Source organism: Eptatretus burgeri, chromosome 12 (genome assembly GCF_056783735.1).
Source record: "Eptatretus burgeri isolate ZD-2024b chromosome 12, Ebu_testis_v1, whole genome shotgun sequence".
NCBI classification, from domain to species: domain Eukaryota; kingdom Metazoa; phylum Chordata; class Myxini; order Myxiniformes; family Myxinidae; genus Eptatretus; species Eptatretus burgeri.
The window spans coordinates 71,750,849-71,774,696 of record NC_140972.1 but is presented as its reverse complement, the minus strand read 5'-3'; the positions used below and the strand labels follow the sequence as shown (position 1 = coordinate 71,774,696).

General features: G+C 47.2%; 1 protein-coding gene and 1 long non-coding RNA gene across 2 annotated transcripts; one reads left to right on the top strand and one right to left on the bottom strand.

The window, feature by feature from the left end:
* Positions 1–1,982: 1,982 nt before the first annotated feature.
* LOC147015897 (uncharacterized) lies at positions 1,983–4,231 on the bottom strand. Its single transcript, XR_015049899.1, has 2 exons — positions 3,525–4,231; positions 1,983–2,530 (listed from the first exon to the last, which is right to left on the bottom strand). It is a non-coding gene; the product is annotated as an uncharacterized LOC147015897 (long non-coding RNA).
* Positions 4,232–4,273: 42 nt separating this feature from the next.
* On the top strand, positions 4,274–7,924 carry LOC147015896 (uncharacterized). Its single transcript, XM_085848483.1, has 2 exons — positions 4,274–5,041; positions 5,467–7,924. The coding sequence occupies exons 1-2, from the start codon at positions 4,900–4,902 to the stop codon at positions 6,915–6,917; spliced, it is 1,593 nt and encodes a 530-aa protein (XP_085704609.1). The 5' UTR covers positions 4,274–4,899; the 3' UTR covers positions 6,918–7,924.
* Positions 7,925–23,848: the final 15,924 nt, after the last annotated feature.

The window sequence follows — 23,848 nt, the reverse complement described above, 5'->3', positions numbered from 1 at the left end:
GGGTAGCCCCAATCAAGGAGAGTTCAGCATAGCTGACAGTCAAGCTTCAAATCAGTTGAGGTCAAGCTCTGGGCAAGAAAGTTTGTCAGAGATGAGTTGAGTGTTCTGGATTAGTGGGTTCCGATTGATTCAACAGTGGGTTCTGTGCACAGAGACTGGTAATAGCCATCCAGCAGCGAGTCAGCATCAGCCGTGCGAGAGCCGCCCAAGCAAGGGCTCCGGTCGAACTCACTGGGGGCCATCATCTCCCCACCATCGATATACTTCATTGTTCCCAATATATTTGTCCTTGCACTTTTAATGTGTTATTTTGCTTCACTTGCAGCCACACTGGGGAGGATTCCTTTTGATTAACATTAAATTCGTGCTGAGATGTGGTCTTCTATCGAGGCTCCCTCTTTTTATATCTCGAAACCTCCATCAAGAAGCGTTATGCTTCTTGCCATTCGTGATGTAGCACAAATCTGTAATTTATAATTTACGAAAGTAGTAATCACGAAATAAAGTCGCATGAAATAATAATCCCTCATTTATAATTGACCAGCAGCTCTTCCTAAAGCATTACAGTGATATTAAAAGGATGTTTAAATGGTATTCAACGTATAACACCCTGTAATTACATTTATTTTAATCGCAAACCTCAAACCAGTTCTTTACCTGGAATCAGCTCCTGGTGTTGGATTAACGGTTAAGGTGGCTGGCTTAAGATCTTTGGGTGGTGAGTTTGAGTTTGAGCTGCTGTTGGTCGGTTATCGGTCCGTTAAATAACATCAGAAGGATTGACTCTTCCTGTCATCCTTCTGAAGTTGGCAAAATGAGTACCAGCTGACTGGAAAGCAGGGCACTGCATCAGCGGCACAGCTGCGCTCCCAGAAATGATGCAACCAGTGGCCACAGTTTGCATACGAAATAATAATGTAAAGTAAGAGCCTTTTTGAACTTGTCATCAATTTACCGATTTTTCCAAATGCTTGGGTCATCAGATGTGCTTCATTCTTCATTTCGACCTTTGCTGGCCAGAACCTCTCCAAACGGGCGGTGCACGAGTGTGTATACAAATACCTGAAGGTAAAGGTGTATGCTTATGCATATAACGGAGGTAAAGGTTTCGACCCTTGATACCGAGTATCTCTCCAAACAGTGTCCACAAGGTTGTCTGTGGGTCCACATCAGTACATCCCTGACCTCGGTAATGTACACTTGTGTTGTCCCGTTTTGTTATGCCACAACCTTCGTGGTCACACGACCACCAAAAAGGCAGAACGATTTTCAGCTTCGAGCATGATTGGATCCGTGAACCCATAAATCATACGGAAAACCTCACTTTGCTCGTGGTAAAAGTTGCCAGATTTATACCCGGGGGACTTGGAAACTCTCCGTGCCTGAGCAATGAGCCAAATGGTGCCGTGCTGTGGCACCCAATGCCTGCACCCATATTGGTTCTTGCCTGCAAGACGCCATATCTCAGTTAGCAGGTCAGGACGAGGTAACTTGAGTTCCAAGCATCACCACGATGGGTAAGGGTTGCACTTATGGACGAACACACAAACACAACACACACCAACACCACGCTCTTATTTGAGGGCAGAAAGAAATGAGCTCATCATTCCCTGCGTTGTCGTCTGTCTGTGTTTGTGCACACGATTGCGTATGCCAGGAGGTGCACACGGACGTGCATGATTGTACTTGTATACGAGTGTCTACCGATACGTCTAGACATGTACGCGAGTGTGTATGCCTATGCGTGTCTGTGAGCGTGTATGGTTGTCGTGTACATGTACGCGAGTGTGTATGCCTCTATGTGTATCCAAGCCTGTGTGATTGTACGTGCATACAAGTGTGCGTCCCTGGACATTCATCCCAGTACGTGTACACGAGTGTGTATGCCTGTATGTGCATGCCAGTTCGGATACAACTCAATCATACACATTCCTGTACACTGCTTGTGAATGGAGGTGCATAGGTGTGTGTGTGTGTGTGTGTGTGTGTGTGTGTGTGTGTGTGTGTGTGTGTGTGTGTGTGTGTGTGTGTGTGTGTGTGTGTGTGTGTGTGTGTGTGTGTGTGTGTTTGCCTGTATGCTATAAATGAAAGCCAGATACTGTATGCGCAAACATGTTGGCGTGCTGTGCGTGTCCGTGTGATTTATTCTCCGATTTGTTCGCAAAACAGGTCCAGGTGTACGGGCCTCGTACTCGTACATCGCACCAAAACTCTTGCGCAGAACCTGAGGCAAAAAAAACCCCACAACAAACACTGCCGGCTTCAAATGGCGGTGTGCCATCATCATCTCGCTCGACTGCGCAAGTTTCTTGGTGAACAATTTTCGCCTCCATTCCGGCGAAGCTCAACATCCACTGCGGACCTCCTAAAAGGGAAACACATCAATGCAAGTTGAGAATAACCCTGACATTGTGGTCATTCTTTTGAACACTGACCCCAAGTCCTTGCTTGCGGGCTGGTTGGCAGGGGCTTTGTGGGGTATGAGTTTTGAAAGGCGGGAAAAGCCATATCCACAGATTATTATTCATTGCTGTAAACGAGAAAGAGAAAGAGAAAATAAATAAACGGTGAAAACAGCAGAAGCAGCGCATTTCTCCAGATTTCAGTGCATGTCTTGCCCGGCACGGTTCGGGCTCGCTTCGGCAGCACGGTTGGGGCTCGCTTCGGCAGCACGGTTCGGGCTCGCTTCGGCAGCACGGTTGGGGCTCGCTTCGGCAGCACGGTCCGGGCTCGCTTCGGCAGCACGGTTGGGGCTCGCTTCGGCAGCACGGTCCGGGCTCGCTTCGGCAGCACGGTCCGGGCTCGCTTCGGCAGCACGGTTGGGGCTCGCTTCGGCAGCACGGTCCGGGCTCGCTTCGGCAGCACGGTTGGGGCTCGCTTCGGCAGCACGGTTGGGGCTCGCTTCGGCAGCACGGTTGGGGCTCGCTTCGGCAGCACGGTTGGGGCTCGCTTCGGCAGCACGGTCGGGGCTCGCTTCGGCAGCACGGTTGGGGCTCGCTTCGGCAGCACGGTTGGGGCTCGCTTCGGCAGCACGGTTGGGGCTCGCTTCGGCAGCACGGTCCGGGCTCGCTTCGGCAGCACGGTTGGGGCTCGCTTCGGCAGCACGGTTGGGGCTCGCTTCGGCAGCACGGTTGGGGCTCGCTTCGGCAGCACGGTCGGGGCTCGCTTCGGCAGCACGGTCCGGGCTCGCTTCGGCAGCACGGTCCGGGCTCGCTTCGGCAGCACGGTCCGGGCTCGCTTCGGCAGCACGGTCCGGGCTCGCTTCGGCAGCACGGTCCGGGCTCGCTTCGGCAGCACGGTCCGGGCTCGCTTCGGCAGCACGGTCCGGGCTCGCTTCGGCAGCACGGTCCGGGCTCGCTTCGGCAGCACGGTTCGGGCTCGCTTCGGCAGCACGGTCGGGGCTCGCTTCGGCAGCACGGTCGGGGCTCGCTTCGGCAGCACGGTCCGGGCTCGCTTCGGCAGCACGGTTCGGGCTCGCCTGGAGGGTAAACGGGTTCGGAGTTCGAGGTTTGCTCGGACTTTACGTTCATAACGAGAGCCCACGGCACGTTCATCGAGACGGAGGAGCCGTAAACACGACGCTCTCCCGCAGACACGGCCTGCCGAGCTATTTGCAGTCCGGAACGTAGACGGCAGATATTCCTGGCTCTCCTCGGGCTTCGTGCCTGTCACACGTGACGTAGCGGACGTAGGATCCTTGTATGGGAATTTCCGCCTCCACCCAGAGCACCCCTCCTCGCGCCTCGAGAAACACCCCCGACCCCCACCCTCTCCTCGACCTCCCTTCTCTCTTGGGTCCGAAACCTGGCCGGGGTATCCGGAAAACGGTGCCTAAAAAGGCTCGGGAGGGAGGAACATGACGTCTGGCCCGGATACTGCCTATATATGGGCATTAAACATCCGTGCCGGTGTTTGACAAATATGGCTTTGTCTGGAAGGGGTAAACATATTTGAGCAGGTAACAATTGACGCATAAAAACGCTCTTTATTTGCAAGCACATTTGTTCGAACGATTTTTAATTATTCTTTTATATAAATCCTCGGCGTGAATCCTGAAATTGTAAAATTGTTGTTTGGTCGAGCCTCTTTGTTGTGCGGTACACCCCCCCCTTGTTCTTGGATAATGGATCAGTCCATTTTTCCTGCGACGTCACGTTGCACATGGGGAGGGTTTCCGCAATGCTTTCGCCATGTATGAGCATGTACGTCACACCGGACACGCCCCCTCCGTCCCGCCCTTAACCCCGCCATTATATATATATATCTCACGCGACGGTTACCGTTGTTCACCGATTCATTCAGAAAATTTTGTGCGACCGTTGAGAAGTAATTTCGGGTCGTGGCGGGAAAGACCTGTCGTCAGCACCCGTAGTCGTGATAGATCGGTGCTCACGGAACGATACAACCTGAGCGAGCTTTGCTCCATTCTGGTGCTCACTGCACCTGGTCCATCACCCACGCGCGGTGCGTACTGTGCGCGTGCACCATCGTGCACCGGCTGCACGGACGGTCCGCGTACTCGGGAGCTTGCGTGACATCTCGCGGCGTGCAGAGGCTCTCCTCTCCAGGAACCCCTCGTTGAGCTCTCGTGACGTTGGGAAGGAGCCCGGCGGTGAGACTTGGGAGGGAGAAGTGGAGGCGACGGTGGCACAAGCGCACGGCTGCAAACACGAGGCCGGTGGGGGTGGCGGGGGGAGGGTGGGGGGGGAGGAGGGAAGAGCGCGCGCCCCTGGTCTTCCAGCCTCCAGGGGCAAAAAGCGCGCGAACCCGGAACGGGTGCAAAACTGATTGAACAGGAGAGGAGGGGAGGGGGAGAAGTTAAAGGCTCAGCGCGGGTTTACTGTGCTCCCCAATTGTGCAAGAGGCGATAAAAACTACAAGCTGCTGATCGCGTCCCCCATGTCTGCCGCCGAGGCTGAGCGGGTGCCGGTGTCATTGCCGAGCTTGGCGTGCGCACTACCTGAGCTGATGGACGACCTGCCAGGATCTCCGACCGCGGTGGTCGGCCAGGACATCTTTCCGATGGATGCTTTCAGTGCAGGTGAGAATTCCATGTGCAGGTGTCAGGTAGGGGATGGGGGTAGTGGGCGATGACAAGCAAGCGCAACGATGCAGTCGCTCGCGCGCATCGTGTCCACCTGTGTGCCCCTCGCGCTCATCTGGAGCTGGTAGTCGTGACGGATCTCGCCATGACTCTGCATTTCATTTGCAATGATGCTCTTGTGCAAAACGCGTGCTCCTTGAATATTATTAATATGCGTGAGGGATGTTCACCGCCTGTGCGCCCCGAGTGGGGAGATGCGACAAGTGTTTTATATGAATCTGGAAGCATGCCAATTTCCCACGAAGGTGTTAAAAGGGCGTGGATTCCTGTGTTGTACCTCATTATATCTACACATACATACATACATTCATATATTTACATTGCGTCGAATGAGGTGCTAATTTCGCCATGTTTCGCTGCAGATGCCATCATTGACATCACAATCAATTCGAAGACCGAGGCGTTGCTGGCAGCCAGCATGTCTCCTTCGCTGCCCGGATCTACGTTCACGTACACGGGAAAGTTCGCATTTGAACCGAACTGGCCAGAATCGCTGTTCCAGCTGCTCCAACATCAGCTACAACAGCAGCAGGTGCAACAGCCATCTCCACAAGTGCAGCTCCAGCAGATGTCACCGCAACCTCAACATGGTGCAACAATGCAGCAGCAGCAGCAGCAGCAGCAACAGCAGCAGCAGCAGCAGCAACAGGAACAGCAGCAACAGCAAATGCAATCCCAGCTGCAGCAAGTACAGTTGCACCTCTCGCAGGTGTCGCCCTCACTGCAAGCACCACAAGCAGGCAGCCCCACGCCCTGTGCCTCGCCCGCTCAGTCGTCCATGGGGTGCAACCCGGTGGGGTCGCCCGTGGCCCCGAGTGACACCGAGCTGTATGCAAGCAGTGCAGGCACCGTGGCCTACGGAGACATTTTCCCACCGCCATACTACAGCAGCCCAGCCACAAGCAGTGTAAGCACAACAGGCAGCTTCACGGGCCTCTCTGACTTCCCGGAAGCGAAGGTCGCGACCGATGGTATCGCCGACACTCCCCCGTTGGTTACAGACTATGCTCTGTTCGAGTCCGTGTGCGTTCCTGCTTCCTTCGATCCCTGCAAAGGTCCGGTGACCACGGCTGGTGGACTCACGCTGACCCCGCTGTCGGCCATAAAAGCATTCACAGATAGTAACAAGACCCCGGTTGCCACTTACAAGCCCCTCTCACCTTATGTCCCTTCACAGATGCCCACGCAGCCATCTCAAGCACAACAATCACAGCAGCAACAACAGCTACAACAAGATCAGGCAACCGGTCCAGCGCTACTCTCTGCTGCAGCATTACCCACTAATGGTGTGCCACAACCAGCACCGTCCCTGACATCCACGGCGACACCAGCAGTCATGGAAGGAGCGCTCATATTGCGCCCGGGTTGTCCCAAGCGCAAGTACCCTCCAGCACGGCCGTGCAAGACCCCTCCGCACGAACGACCCTATCCGTGCCCCGCCGAGGGCTGCGACAGACGCTTTTCCCGTTCGGACGAGTTGACGCGCCACCTCCGCATCCACACCGGGCAGCGACCTTTTGCCTGCAGGATCTGCATGCGTGCTTTCAGCCGCTCGGACCACCTGACGACGCACGTGCGCACGCACACGGGAGAGAAGCCCTTCGCGTGCGACGTGTGCGGACGTCGCTTCGCGCGCTCCGACGAGCGCAAGCGACACGCCCGGGTCCACTTCAAGCAGCAGCAACGATCGGGCTCGGCGGGGGGGCGAGGCGTGAGAGCCCCCGGCTCGGGGAGTGCCGAAGAGAGCGTGCACGACATGGAGACCTCGACCACTTTGCCCAACGTGCCCAGCGTGCCTGTCAGAACGTGCTGAGAAAGTTTGAAATGTCGGGGAAAATTTTAATTAATTAAATAATAGTGAAGAACGCGCGTTTCGTTGCGCATGCGCATGCGCATGGCGCTCCTTGCTTGTTTCGGAACCCCTCCCCGAACTCCCCGTGACTTCCTTCTCTATAGTCCTTGCACGGCTGATAAAACTTTCCATCTATCTCCACCAACCCCCTCCCACGAAACCAGAGACTGCTGTGGTCCTGTCTGAAGTTTCACACGTCGACTCGTCCTGTCGTTCGTTAAAAGGGATTAACAACAACAAACAAAAACAACAACAATACAAGAACAAACGAGACGACGGAACAAAGTTTTGGTGCATAGAGGAAGAGGCGGATGAACTGCGAGGAAGTAACAAAACGAACGACTGTTATATGATGCTTTTCAAAGTGGCAAAAACAGAGTTTGAAAATGGAATTCATTTCACTGTGAAGTGTGTCCTTCCATGAGCACACCCGCCCCGGCAGCGGATGCATTTCCCAAAGTTTCACTTCTTTCTTTTTTCCTTTTCCTTTTCCTTTGTTTCTGTCGAGTTTACGACGCAAAAGTTGCTACGGTACGTAAGTGATGGTGCTGCGGACTTGTGATTTGTACTTTGTGCGGTACAGTTGGCATAAATATCTATTTTTTAAGCTCGTGTTTTGATGCTTCATGATTATATATCGTTGAGCTTACAGAATGGTGTTGTGAAAGTATTTTGGCACATGTACATAGGCAGCCAGGAACCGGCTAAGACAAAACTAGTCTATTTTTGTACACAAAACAAGAAAACTAACCTCCCACCGAGAGCCCCCCCCACCTCTGACGTCATTACCCCACCTCTGCAAAGCGCGTTGCACGCTGCACAGTGACCCCACTGTCGTCGCGTGGTCAGTTGCCTGTAACTGTCATTTGCTTTGATCGGTTGTCGGCTGCTATCGCATGAATGTGTTCTCGCGCTTTGATGTACAGAAGTTTTTGGAAATTGAAATAAAACAGAAAAGTGGAATAATACGCATTTGCTTTTCCTTTGCCCGGTGTTCCTGATGGTTAGAATCCTGACCCAGCTATAAACTGCCACCCTGGTGTTTCGCAGGTAGGGGGGACGCATTGATGCGTGTACCGTCCGGTCCCCAGGAACGGATGGATGTTAAACTCCGTACCCAGAGCGTTTGCAGTACTTGGTGAACACCGAAGATCTCAAGGTGTCTTCCCTCAAAAATAGGCGAGTTATTATATCGCCGGCACTTCAAACAAATCGCAACTTCCTCTCCTGGAACGCAGGTTGCAAGTGGTCTGGCCTTTCTGGAGGTTCCTTGATACCAGGTTACGCTGCTTGGTCATGTATTGTGTGCTTGCTGGTTCGGCAGGAGCCAACAAATTGACCAGGTAGTTTGCAAGTTTCATGTGGCCTTCGTCGGATACGAAAGGCTACCGAAACACACCATGAACACGCACACAAACACACCTCTTCCCACTCTTTGATCCTCCTCTTACTCAGTCAATTTTACGCTCACTTAGTGCCCAGACTATAAGAAAATATTAACCGTGAGTGTTTCTTCGCTGGTGTGCTGTGTAAACCCACGAAGAAAAATATTGCCATGGCCTAAAAGGATCCCACTCGATACTGCAAGAGTTCCTCTGATAATTTGTGTACTTAGCATGAGGTTTGGGTTTTTCTTCCTGTTGTATTTCCTTTGATTTCAGAAATTCCACAAATGATGGTCGTTTATTCTTTATTTCTTTTCTCATTATTTTCTGCAAGATTTACTTTTCCAATTTTCTGCAACATTTCCTGGGACAAGTCAATGGGTAAGTTTATGGCCTCATAGTGGAGTTGAAGAATAAAATCAGGGTCCTGGTGATTATTTTTATAAATGTTCTAAAACTTTGAAAAAGTTATGTGAAAGAACACTTTGTAGTTGGCACTTGGGAGAGTGCCTAATGACCAAACTTGTTGGAACAGTAGAGCAGAATATGCAAAAGCACAACCAACTATAGGTTGTTAATGAGTTCTCCAACACCCCGACCTCTCACACCACAAAAAGGACAAATGTTCCATTCACATGAGTGTGGCCTTCACCGGAGGCTCATGGAGATTGCGTGCGCTCAGATCTCAGATGGTATCCCGGAGTGGCAAAGGCCTCTGGTGGACTCAGGGAATGAAGCAACCATAAAGGTGGTCCATCGCAGGCCAGTGGCCCACACTCATGGTATTTGAATTTCGGATTCCAGAGCCTTGAGCTAACTGCTTAGAGAGGAATGCCACACCAGTTCACCGATGTTATTGCTCAATTGTGAAAATTTTCACTTTTTCTCCAATATTCTTTTTTCTCTCCAAATATCCAAGAATAGCTTGGAGTTTGTCAATGGAAACCCTTTGTTTCATGTCTGGTGACTTGTACAGTGCAGGTCCTTTGGTGGGCAGGATAGCCAAGAGGTATGTGCAAGTCCTTTGGCAGGCAGGATTTGAATCTCAGACTAGTTACAATATAAACTGTCATCCCAGAATTTCGCATGCAGGGCAATACGTCAATGCATGTACTAACACTCCATACATCCATTGGGACCAGACTCTGTGCAGAGCGTTGGTGCTGCCGAACCAGTCTCCTTGGCTATTGGGCACAATCCTGGATGGGTCGCCACTCCGACACAGGATACCAGCATGCTGGCACTCATTTTGCCGACCTCGGAAGGATGACAGGCAGAGTCAACCCCACCTGATATTAATTCAACAGCCACGAGGGATTTGAACTCAGGATCCTTGGATCCCAAGCCCACCACCCAAACCATGAAGCCAACACCAGGAATATCCCCATCCCACTGATAAGCAGACAACAGTTGCATATATATATATATATATATATATATATATATATATATATATATATATATATATATTTATATATATATATATCTGGTCTGATAAATGGAGCATGCTCTTCAACAATGGAAATTCTCACTCTCTCACCCTGTCAGTCCAAAAGGATCATCAAACAAACCACCAATCTCTTTTCACCATTAAGGGCTGAAAGATGTTTGGTCTGTCAAATTTCTAACCCTCCACTTTAGCCATAACTTCTCCGAGGCCATTCACACAGCAACACTGGTGCCCAAAGCCAGCCACAGAATGGACATCCTCCATGATCCATATATTTCCTTGAAAAATCAGAGACATTCAAACTCTATAAGGCCAGTGTTCATAGCAAGATGCAGTGCTGCTCTTCCATATGGACTGGGTCCCCAGCAAGAATTGTCTCTCCCAAATTTAGTGGAATCTAAAGTTCTCAACATTTTCGGAATCTCCCATGATGAGGCCAAGACGGAAGGCCTCGGGTGGACGTTAAACTCGGCGACCCACCTGCCGCCATAAGTTGGTGGACGTTAAAGATCCCACATTGTCCTTCGTGAAGAGTAGGCGAGCTACCACCGGCACCCTGAACAAATTCCACATTCCTACCTGGACTGTGGATCCAACCGTTTGAGACGAGTCTGCCACCCAGTTAGGAATGGAAGTAATCCAAGATATTATCCACAGTTTGCGGGTACGTCCCATCCTGTTGAAACCATCGGTGTTGAAAAAGAAAATGTTGACGACACAATTCCACAAAAGAATGTTTGTAGCATTTCCAAGTAGCCATTCGCATCGACGTAGCCATCAAAAAAGAAGGACCCTATTACTTCCCAATTTGCTCGTGTCCCAAAAATGCTGAACCAACTGATGAATGGACTTGCAGTTTGGAGCCCATGGGGGTATTGAGCTCCTTCATGAACCCCCTTTTGAACTGGCACGACAGACTGTCTTAATGAACCGCACAACAAGTTTATTTGTTTTGGGTTTTTTTTGTTGCACACTCAACCTGAGCTGCACAATGTTGTCTATGTAAATGGAGCCGATCACCTATGGGCAATAAATGCAGACATGAAACAAAACTTCCCCCTGTACCTGCTTTTATGTTTGTGTAATTAATCGTATGTTGTTATTAAATAAATGTGTAAAATCATGGCCTTTCATCCTGGACACCCTGGACCACATCAATAATGCTCGCTGACATTCACAGTGTTGCTATGTCATTTATTTATTTTTGAAAGACCGAAAGTGTGGTCTCCAAGACCTTTCCCAAATAGCAAGCTGTCATTGATTCAACGTTGTTGACGACCATTGCAACTGCTGTTACAACGTTAAACCAACGTCGGCAATCGCAGATTCAACGCTGAATCGATTCAATTGCCACCACGAGTTCAATAATTCATTACACCCTTGCTATCTTGGTAGGAGGTCGGTCTTTTAGCTTTCCTTTCAATGTCCTTATACTTGCATCAATACATACAGATCAGTACCTGGTCTAGTGGTCAGCTTAGGGACTATCCATTTATTATCTCTGCAAATAAGCCTGTTATTGGCTTCATGGTTAAGGTGGCTGGCTTAAGATATTAGCGTCTTGGGTTTGAGCCCCTGTGATGTCGCTAAATGATACCAGGTGGGTCGACTCAGCCTGTCATCCTTCTGAGATCGGCATAATGAATACCAGCTTACTGGGAACAGGGGCACTACATCAGTGGCACAGTCGCACTCCCAGCAATGATGCAACCAACAGCCATAGGCTGCATCCGAAATAATGATCTTTTCTAATATGATGGAATTTCTCCCTCTCCCCTCCCCTTCCCATCCCCTTCCTTTACCCTCACCTTCCCTACATGAAGTGCATACTGGAACTTTGTCTGTGATACAATACTTCTTGCTTCTTCCTTCGTATACAGCACATGGCGGTGAGTTGCATCATTGGCTGAAGGTGCAGCCGTACCGCTGATGCAGTGCCCTCCATAGGTCAGGGCAGGAATTTGGAACTTGTTAATGGTGCCTGCGATAGCTCGTCTACTCTTCATGACCTACTACCGTGGGATCTTTAATGTCCACCAAGTGATGCCGGCAGACGGGACTCCCAGTTGAACGTCCATCCAAGGGACGGGCCCACACATTGATGAATCACCCTACCTGTAAGACACCAGGATGGCAGTTTATAGCTGGGTCAGGATTCTAACCCAGGCTAGATGCTCAGAGACAAGTGTACATACTTCTAAGGCCATCCTGCCAGCTCAAGATAACATCCTCTACCATTATTAAATCTTCAATCAAACAAAATTCTGAAATTGCTCACCCGACACACATAACCTCAATTCAGGTGCATTTCAATATTTTGTTTGGAACAAGAGAGGAAATTTTAACACAGTGATGTCTAAAGTAAATGCAAAACAAACAAACAAACAAAAATTACCTGTATGTAATATGAAGAGATTAACCCAACATCCGTTGGAGTGACCTGGGTATTGTTACAATATTGTAAGTTCCAAGCAGATGTACAAACAGAGGGAGGTTCATTCGCCAATAAATAATGAATTAAGTGTCACAAAGTTCCATAAACTTGAACACAAATTCTGGCTTAAAACTCTTCCAATTATATTTCATTTTTTTTATTTAATTAACCAAAAAGTATTCCACTCCAATATTTATCCAAAGTTCAAAACGATTCACAAACACAGGATCACTTAATTAAAATGATTTCCATTCATTCATAAACCAATTCCAATCACTGCCATGGATCTGAACATCATCACTGCATACCTATAAGGTACATCACATACCCTCAGAAGATGAATCACATTCATGCCGACACAAGCTTTGTCTACCACCAGCAAGACTCGCTCTTCTTTCTAGAAAGTAAAAAAAGACATAAAATGTCGGAGCCTCCGTTGTTTTGGTAATTTTGCTGTACGGAGTTCAAAGAGCTTGGCCATATTTATGTGCAAATAAAATGGCTGCCAGTCTACCATCTTTGATCAGATCCTAAAATAAAATGAGGGGCTCATGTATGCCATCATGTACTGTGCTTGTGCCAAGTTTGATCAAAATCGGACCATGAACGTCTGAAAAATGTTTCGGGACACGTTTAAGTAACAAAATGGACACCAGTCAGCCATCTTGGATCTGATCATGGGGGATGGGGGGCGGGGGGAAATAGACATGCTTATGTATGCTTTCATTATTTTATCTGTGTGCCAAGTTTGAGCAAGATTGATAAATGCATGTCCGAGAAATGGTTGAGGACGTGTTCGACACAGAGTTTTTTTTATAACTAAAATGGCTGCCAGTCGGCCATCTTGGATCTGATCTCGAAAAATAATGACGTGCTTATGTACGCCATCATTCATTATCCGTGTGCAAAGTTTGAACAAGATCAGTAAGTGCATGTCCGATAAATGGTTGAGAACGTGTTCGACACTGGAGTTTTCTTTACGACTAAAATGGCCACCAGTCGGCCATCTTTGATCACATTGTGAAAGAAAATGATGTGCCTCTGCATACCATCATGTGTTGTCTTTGTGACAATTACAAATAAAATTGGTCCATCAGAAGGGGGTTCATGGTGGACTATGTGAGCCCTGCAGAAACCTGCGGAGTGGGGAGGAAGGCGGAACAAGCACGGAAATAACAGAAGGTGCAAGACCAGAAAGGAGGTGTTCGAAGATGTAGACTACCGACCTGTCTGCGATGGTGAAGATACAAGGCCATAGACTCGGTCAGGTTCATCCCGGGAGATTCTAATGATCTTGATGGCTTTGGTTTCTACGGTGTCAAGCTGAGCAAGATGTGAGGCAGGGGAGCCAGCCCAGATGGGAGAGCAGACCTCCATCGAGTTGCAGATGAAGGCCTTGTAGGTGGATAGGAGTTCTGTTGTGCCAAGCAAGACTTTGTATGATGAAGGATGCCCAGTCGCAGCTGGCTTTGGGGGGCAATTTTGAAATGTTTTGTTCCATGAAAGATCATGGCTGATTGTGAGACCCAGGAGTTTGAATTTATGTTTTGTATCTGACTGATAGGCCGGATTTGGATCCAGACCTGAACCCAAATCGAATCGGCTTGTTCTTGTCACCTAACCAACTTTTCCACAAAGTTTTGTTATAATCCGTCCACAACTTTTTGTAATAGTGTTGAACATAATTTTGGCCCTATCTCAATGGTGAAGAATCAATTAGAAAACTAGAAGGGTACTCGGTAGAGCGCATACCTCCGCTACGTAATGATGATCCACGAGAACATATCAGGCCCAATACATTTTTGAAATATCATGCTATACAGTACAATATCGTTATTGGCCCTATCTTTCAATGGTGAAGAATCACATTAAAAATTCTAGTACTCAGATCCGGATCTTCACCAAAATCTAATCAGTTCGTTCTCATCGCACACCCAACCTGTCCACAAAATTTAATCCAGATCAGGCATCAACTTTTTGAGGTATGCTCATAGTTAGAGAATTTTAGCAAATTGTATTGACCATCTGTGAAAAAATTGCTTACCAAAAAAATTTATTCACCAACGTATTCATCTCGGTGTCTACGAACACCTATCAATTTGTGCAAACCCAAATCCTTGTGGAAAATTCTGGGGAGCCAATCAAAGTTCGGGTGCCCAGAGGGCCTGCACGAAAAAAAAAAAAATCGGAAAAATTAACTTTTGCCAATATTTACTTGTGGGACGTCTAACTAGGGGGTTTTTGGGGTGCTGAATTGATTCGAACCATTAAATTTGAGGAAAAATGAATCCCTGGCCGTAAAATATTGATACGATACATTTTTAGATATCTCGGACTATGTTTTGTGGTAATTTGGCTCAATTGAATTCAGATTCAGGAAACTCTATCCAAGTTCACTTTGTATGGCAACCATGTAGTCAGGTTCTCAGACCATGAATGGTCCGGCACATGGACCGACATCACGATAGAAACCACACTCATGCGTGAGGCAAAATCCTCCGGTGGTCGAAACAGAGGCCACTTTCGGAATGAGTCTACTCATAAGTCTTGGGTTCAGACTCTGAACCACTTCTCGTTCATTCACCAAGAGCTAGAAAGAAGCATGGTCAAATGTGGGGTACCTGTCCACACCGACGTTAAAAGAGCCCAAATGAAGAGAGATAACGATGCTGTCAACACCATAGTTGGGTGGTTGGAGGAAGTCAACCCTTTCGATGCCACACGGGACGAGAAGACTCTGGTGTCCTTCTCAACTGGGTTCAGCAGCACTCCCGAAGACCAAGTCAACGCTGATCAAGCAGAAGAAGTTGACAGAGCCATACAGGCTAAGATGGATTGGAAAACTGTTGTGGATGCAATGGTAACCAAACACAAGGTCAAATCACTTGCAAGCCTCAGATCTGGACCAAAAGTCAATGGTGAGGAACTGGTCATTGACTCACTGAAGCTATTCAACCGCCTCTTGTCATCAGTGAGCGTGAAGTCAAGACCCAGCTCATTCTGCTCCTTGCTGAGACATTTAGTAGGAATGGAATCAGTGTACAGCAATGCTCCGATGATGCAGACACCTCCATTGTCCGCGCAGCTCTAGATGAGGCAAGAGAGTCCCCTGTCGAGGTGAGGGCTGAGGACACAGACGTCCTGGTTATGCTGATTCATCATGTTGCAGACCATCCGATCTTCCTCACGACAGCCAAAGAAACATATTACGATGTCGGGAAGATCTGGGAGGCCCTCCCAGAGATATACCGGAGGTATGTCATCTTCTTGCACAGCTTCTCTGGCTGCGATACAGTGTCTGCAATTTTTGGGTTTAGCAAGCCAACTTTGCTAAGCAAGCTCTACAAGACTGATGAAGCAGAGAGGGCAATGGATGTGTTTATGGACATCCGAGCTGAGAAAGGTGATATCATTAAAGCAGGCTGTGATCTTTTCATGCTTATGTTCCATGGGAAATCCACCAAAGACTTGGAAGACTTGAGATTCGACATCTTCAGCAAGCGAGCTGCTACTGGGAGCATAAAACCTGAGAAGCACCCCCGACAACAGGAGCTGCAGCACAGCACTCTCTCCGAGCTTACCTCCAGACTAGAGACTGGCTGATGCTGCAAAGTCCATCGTTGGATGCCCGGGACTATGGATGGCAACTCACTGAGCAAGGATATGCACCAGACCCTTCTACAGACCCCATTGCACCAGACTACCTCCTGACGTTTGCCAGCTGCAACTGTGCGGGGGACTGCAGCTCACTCAGGTGCTGCTGTAAAAAGCAAAGAGTCAAGTGTATTTCTGCTTGCAGCATCTGTCATGGTAACTCCTGCCTGAACATAAACCAGCTGGATGACAAGACGAGTGAGGAAGATACTGGGGAGTTTGATGAATAAGGTTGTAAAAGCTGACAAAGCAACATTTCCATTGAGCACAGTTCTGTTAAAAATGTCAATAAAATACATTTTATATGATCAAGGAGTGTTTTTTTTCTCAAATCTAATGGTTGGAATCAATTCAGCACCCCCAAAAAACCCCAAGTTAGACATCCCACAAGTCAATATTGGCAAAAGTTAATTTTTCCGATTTTTTCGCGCAGGCCCTCTGAGCACCCGAACTTTGATTGGCTCCCCAGAATTTTCCACAAGGATTTGGGTTTGCACTAATTGATAGACACCTAGATGAATACGCTAGTGAAGAAATTTTTTGGTAAGCAATTTTTTTCACAGATGGTCAATACAATTTGCTAAAATTCCCTAACTATTATGGACACACAGCCAAACAGGGCTTTGGTGGTGGAGGTAACAATATAAACACTGGCACAAAACCACGCATAAGTACGTACGTAATAAATAGATATCCCATGACATGGTGCTTCTGCTTGAGTTTGCACCATCTGTACTTTTTAAAAAAAATAATGACGTCATTCTCTCGGTAAATAACAATGCTTTGCCAATGCCGAGGTTCAGTGCGGCCTTTTGAGTACTTGTACGTGTGGTGTAGGTGGCATCATAGTTCGTGAGCAGGAGGAACTTCTGGCGCAACTGCTCTTCCATGTTTGACTTTTCATGATCAAGACATCGGTTGTTGCCATGACGTCATCACGTCCGATGAATTCCTTTACCGTAAGTAAAGCCATTTCGTCCTGAAATCGACAACGGCTTCACCACATTACAAACTCTCATGGGGTGTCCACTGTCCACCGATTCAAGTCAGTTTCACCCCACGGTGGTGATTCCTTTAAAGGTCACCATGGCATACAATTTTAATGGCACACCTTTTACTCATTGCCTTCCATGGCTCAATGGATCGCTCCACTGACCTTAAACAACACAGTCTGTTGGCATTTTTTTTTTAATCCACCAAGACTACTTATTAAACCAAGACCAATGTTGGTGAACCAATTCACCATGACTACTTACTGAAATTTAGGGTTGTCAGGACAGCCTTGGGGTCTAGAGGGATGTGCGCTCACCTCTGTGCTGTCTAGCCTTGGTTCGAATCTTGACTCAGCTATAAACTGCCACCATGGTGTTTCACCTGCAGAGTGAGTCTATCGGAAGGACGTTAAGCTGGAAGACCCTTGCGCCGGCAATGGTCTTTGGACTTTGGGGGACGTTGAATATCCCGTGGTGTATTTTGCGAAGAAAAGGCGAGTTATCGCCGGCATCCTGAACAAATTACAAATTCCTGCCACCCTTCATTTGAAGTTCCTTCCAAAGATTCGTCACTTACGGCTAAAATTGACATTTCAGTTAAAAATGGTTATTTGCCTGAGATAGTTGTGGTGTTTTACATTTTAAAAGAGGTTTTTAAAATTAATTTTATGGCACTACAAAATGTTCAGAATGAACCCCCTTATAGTGCAGTAGATAGTAGAAAAATCGTGCAATTTATGATACAAGCATCAAATTTGGCATTTCTGTTCTGCAGGGCTTTCTGATCAAATCTGCCCGATTGGCCATTTGAAAATCCAAATTTTATAAAACTTGAAAAACAAAAAAAAACTAACAAAATTTGAAGTCACAGCTGGCTGAAATTCTTGAAGTGCAAGTGAAGATCCCAGATAGAGAACCAAGGGGAGTTGCAGTCATCATTGATGGCTTAGCACTTATCAAGCCCTATCTCCACGCACTTCAAAGATATTTGATGACGATGCTAAGAAGACATCATCCCAAAGGTGGAATCCTATGGTGCCAAGTATGAGAGGATAGACGTAGTGTTTGAAGTGTACAAGAAGTCAAGTCTGAAGTCAGAGGCAAGGTCGAAAAGGTGTCAAGGAATGAGAAGAAGAATGACAGGAACCAGGAAGACCCCAAGTAACTGGAGAAGCTTTCTTCGAGATGACAGCAACAAGACTGAGCTGTTTCACTTCCTTGCGGAAAAGATGTGTGAAGCACAGACAACAAGCACAGTCATTGTCACAAAAGGAGAAGATGCCATTAGCAACACAAGGAAGTCACTGGATGCTGTGTCTCCATGTTGTCATGAAGAAGCTGACACTCGAATATTTGTACACACCAAGGATGCAACGACGGATGGTAGCAAGTCCATTATCATTAAGGCTAATGACACGGACGTACTAGTCATAGCAATATCTGTACTGCCATCCTTACAGGAACTAGGTCTTGAGAACATGTGGATTGCCTTTGGCCAAGGAGCCAAGGCACGATGGATTCCAGTCCATGAGGTAGTTTCTGCAATAGGGCCTGAGAAAGCTGGAGGGATCCCATACTTCCATGCGTTTACTGGATGTGACGTCGTGTCTGCCTTCTGCGGTAAAGGGAAGAAAACTGCATGGCAGACTTGGAACGTCTTTGATGATGTTTCTGAAACATTCACCAATCTCAGCCAGCATCCAACATTGATTCGTAATCTTGAATTTTTTTGAAGTTTTTTTTATTTTTCAAAATTTGGATTTTCAAATGGCCAATCAGGCAAATTTGATTAGAATCCTCTGGAGAACAAATGTGCCAAATTTGATGCTTGTATCATCATTTGCACGATTCCTCTCAAAAATTGCTCTTATCTGCCCCACTATTATTTCCTTGCTCATTGACAATGTAGTCACTGCTGACGTCACATGTTATTGCAGTCAAGTGTATGTGCACAACTTTAACACAAGAGGCCACTGAGCCCATCACACCTGCACTACATCAACACGTGTGTTCAAACAATTTTATAGTTTATTGACTCCTGGGGAGGAATGGGGGAATGAAGGGCACAGCGGCATCACCAGGGTGATACACAAACACACAAACACACTTATTTAACGGCTAAAGTTGTTCCCACGTTCTTGTTGGGTTGGCTGGGCGAAGCTTGGTCTCAGTCTTTCACGAACTGGCTGGCCAGGCCTGATGTTTGACGATGGTTAGGGCAGGAATTGGAAATTCGCTCATGGTGCCGGTGATAGCTTGCCTACTCTTCGCGAAGGACACCATGGGATCTTTAACATCCACCATCTAAATCCGTCAGACGGGATCACCAAGTTTAATGGGTGAGGGATGAACATTTTTGATGAAACAGTCTCACAGATCACCCACCCACCCATACGGCCAAAGCTACCTGCCTGTCCTGCTGACATCCCGATACCCCCTCCGTCTGCAATGGTTTTGGATAGCTATCCAATTCCAATTTAAATACACTGTATGAACTGTATATGCTGCCACGACCTTTCCAGGGAGACCATTCCATACATTAACTCTTGTAACCCTAAGCTGAATCCTCTCTATGGCACCTTGTCCTTCCTCAGATGCGGTGGTCAAAACTGAACACAATATTCTCGATGAGGCCTCAATGCATTCCGATGTAATGTTAACAATACCTCTGATTTGTAATTTATCAGTCATTAATCTATAACTAAAAGGGAAAGTGTGCAGTCCAGTGGTATATATGTGTGTGTGTGTGTGTGTGTGTGTGTGTGTGTGTGTGTGTGTGTGTGTGTGTGTGTGTGTGTGTGTGTGTGTGTGTGTGTGTGTGTGTGTGTGTGTGTGTGTGTGTGTGTGTGTGTGTGTGTGCGCACGCCACCACCACCGGTCGTTATTTCCACTCGTGAGTCCCTACGATTGAACAAAGCCTTCCCTGGTCTTGAAGAAGCCATCTGCTCCCCAGCAAGGAACCACAACTCATGGACCAAGCTGTCTCCTTATCCATGCTCTATTTAATGAAGCCTTCCCCAGTCCTGAAGCATCCATCTTCACCCCAGCAAGTAACCACGACTCATGATCCAAGCCGTCTCCTTATCTGTGCTCCATTTACTGTGGAGCTTCCCTGGTCCTGAAGCATCCATCTTCACCTTAAGCAGGAACCACAACTCATGAACCAAGCTGTTTCCTTATCTGTGCTCTATTTAATGAAGCCTTCCCCAGTCCTGAAGCATCCATCTTCACCCCAGCAAGGAACTACGACTCATGGACCAAGCAGTCTCCTTATCTGTGCTCTATTTAATGAAGTCTTCCCCAGTCCTGAGGCATCCATCTTCACCCCAGCAAGGAACCATGACTCATGGACCAAGCCTTCTCTTTATCGTGCTCCATTTCCCCCTCTGTCCCCAAAAGTGGCGATGATGTAGATCCACACAACCTTCTGTGTGGCCTCCAGGGTATGCCCGGTCTTGACCTCTTCCTTCTCAGTCTTATTCTTCCTCAGTCTCAACCTTCCTTGATGGGATAGATTCAGCAAAACCAAACAAACCGCAAGGCTAGGGCACCAGGTCATGTCCCAAACACATGTCGATCGGCACAAGTCCAGGTGCCTCCCACACGGCTCTCACTAAAGCTGCCATCCGTGGCTCAGTTCTCACTCCCATCGAAGTCGTTATATTTAGAGTGGTCCTCAATCCCACCAAGATCGGTCTCTCTCATCCTTAACAGGTGAAGAGTTCGTCAAAGCTCAGACCTTCTCTCCCAGCAGCATGGGGTCAACAAATCCCACAAATCTGAAGGGCCAGGCTGCGTCACAAATGTCAAGCGGCATGATACCGGGCTCCTCACGTGCATTTCGTCCCATCGAAGCTGCCTTTTTCGGCTCGATCTTCATTGCCACTGATGTATTCGATGCCCAAAATGATGTTACAATCAAATGACGTTCTACACCCTCAGTCCTTTCCGTCCCAGGCGAGAGGGAGGCGGCAAATCATGCCGCCTCCTCCTCACCGCTTTCTTGTGTGTGTAGATAACGCGTATGAAGATAATGACACACACACACAGTGTCGGAGCATGGGCGAATATATATATATATATATATATATATATATATATATATATATATATATATATATATATATATATATATATATATATATATATATATATATATATATATATATATATATATATATGTACACTGAAGGAACAATAGACTGTGTTTTGATTAAATCCGTCCGCGAAGTGACAAGTCAACATGGCTCGTACAACCTAAAACCCTAATACAGCTGCCTAGCACTGTGCTGTCTGTCTTGCACCCTCCCCCTTCCTCCTTTCAGATCCATTACCACCAAGTTCATTGGTAATTTTGATTCATTTCAGCAGGGGGCGACTGACTAACATAAACCGATGTGATAATTTGTATTTGACATTTTTTGCAGGTTATGCCTGTAAAATCATTGCTGGAATGCTTTGTCTGCCTTGACTGTTGAGAGGATAGATGGCTTTGATTATTTTGAGAATTTCTCTGTAAGAAATTGATACAATTGCTTTTCTGCTGCAAACACCTAATGAAATCACCATGTACAATTCTGCTACATATGAAACATGGGCACAGTATGGTAACTCAGTCTCAGTCTCAGTCTCAGTCTCAGTCTCAGTCTCAGTCTCAGTCTCAGTCTCAGTCTCAGTCTCAGTCTCAGTCTCAGTCTCAGTCTCAGTCTCAGTCTCAGTCTCTCTCATGTACCATACTTTTCACAGAGCATCGGTGCAGCCAAAGCAGCTTCATGAATAAGGGTTACATTGGGTGGTTTTCCATTGCCTTCCCAGCAGAAGTTAGGGTAGGAATTTGTAATTTGTCTGGGGTGCTTGTGAAAGCTCGCCTACTATTCACAAAGGACACAATGAGATCTTCAACAAACCACCAACCAATGACCGCAGATGAGACGTCCAGTTGAACATCCCTCCGAGGGACAGCACACCCATTGATGAATCACCCTGCCTGTGAAACACCGGAGTGACAGTTTGTAGGTAGGTCGGGATTCGAACCCAAACGAGACAGCTTAGAGGCAAGTATACCTCGAGGCCATCCTGACAGCCAACATGCAGACCAATGTGTATAAATAAATAAAAGAGAGAGATTGAGAGGAAGAAGGTCTGGAGGATGGAGGATGGAGGATGGATGGTGGAGGACAGCCTTCCAGATCGATTTTTCACAGTTATGAAACTTTTGTTGGTGACAGTAGTGTTAATATTAGCCCCAGGTTCACAGGATATGTGTGGACCTCTTGCAATTTGTTGATGAGCGGACAAACAGCACCGAATGATCCATTCATTACACAACATCAAAGAGAGGATTATGGTGTTTGGGGGTTAGGGGAGCTGGAAGATAGAGAGAGTGCCATCACGATGAAAGCCAGAATATATCAAGGAACTTTCCAAAGCTTCCAAAGGTCATTGCAGTTAAAATTATGTCGTTTTGTGGGTAATTCTCGGCTGGTCAATCATCTGTACTTACTGGAGAAGCCTTTTTCATGTAATCTGAGGCCATTTATCTATGAATTCTCTTTCATAAAATGTCCAAGGCCATTGGAGGAGCTTCTACTTATAGGAGACATCGGTGAAAATTAGTGTACTGTACTTTCACATGAATTACAAAGACATCAGCAGACAATGGACAATCGAAATGGAAATGGGACTTTATCCTGGGATCCCAGCACCCCGAGGGATGTGTTCGAATGGGAAGGCCAAAGCCAACCAATATCGGTACAATTTTAATCTGACCGCGTGTCCTATTAACCGCCTTCTAATTTTCACCCTCTCCTCGTTTATTATACATGTCTCATTGATGTATTTTGACCCTTTGTTTATAGATCAACTACAAAGTCCCACAACTTGTGAATTGCTACAGGAAGCAGCTACTTACTTCAACTACCTCTTATCACTTCTCAGTCCATGCAGATGGTGAACACAAACACTTCACAACAGACTCGATTCACTGAATTCACAGGATATCAACATCTCATTTGTGATGTGATGTGCAAGAAGGGTGTCCACCTTGCACTCCATGCATTTCTTTTGGTGGCAAATGCCATGGTATGGCCTACAATTTAAAGTGGTCACTGGTCAAGGAAAATTCTCATGAGAAAGGAGAGTCATTATGTATCTCGAGCAACTATACATATAACATAAAAATGACCTTAAATGGTAGTTGATCTGCCTTGAATGAAAGGAAAAACTGACGTTTCAGGCTTTACCCTTTGACGGAGACCAACTAAGGTTAAGGCCCGAAATGCCTGTTTTTACTTTCATTCAAGGCAGACCAACTACCTTCTTTGCCATGCACACAGATTGCTCTTTGTGTGCTGAAATTAGCGATTATATTCTTGCAACCACACTTGGGACTTGCTGCTCAACTACCCATGCAAATTGGCCAGGGTATCTCCACACATAACTTGCTGTTTTCACAAATAATGTCGAATATATTGTTACAGATTCACCCTGGGGTGGATTACAAGGGAAGTTCTTGCAATCAACTTCACCGACAATGATCCTGAAGCCAACGCTCCCACAGATAACTCCGTGGTGCAACAGGTTGGTAACCAAACACAGACGCTGTCTGAGACGTTTAATCTAAGTAAGGTCCAGCGTCCAGATCCCACTTTGCCTTCCCAGCAAATTAAACCCCCCAGATGGGGAACTATGCTTCCCAATGCGCAACCAATGCCAAGATATGGCCGAGCTTTACCATAGATTTATACGTTGGCTCCTGACTATTCATAACGGAACGGCTTGGGAAAACTTCCTGTTTGCAGCACACTATGTCCAACCAATGGGAAAAGACAACTGGACAGTTTGGAAGGGATTATTAATCAACAACGGCATGTACTTACAGGGCAAGCAGAGTCACAAATAGAAAAACCTTATCTATGCATATTAACCCCTCAGTCAGTCGTCTTAACATGAACAAGTCTGAAGACGACACTGGTTCA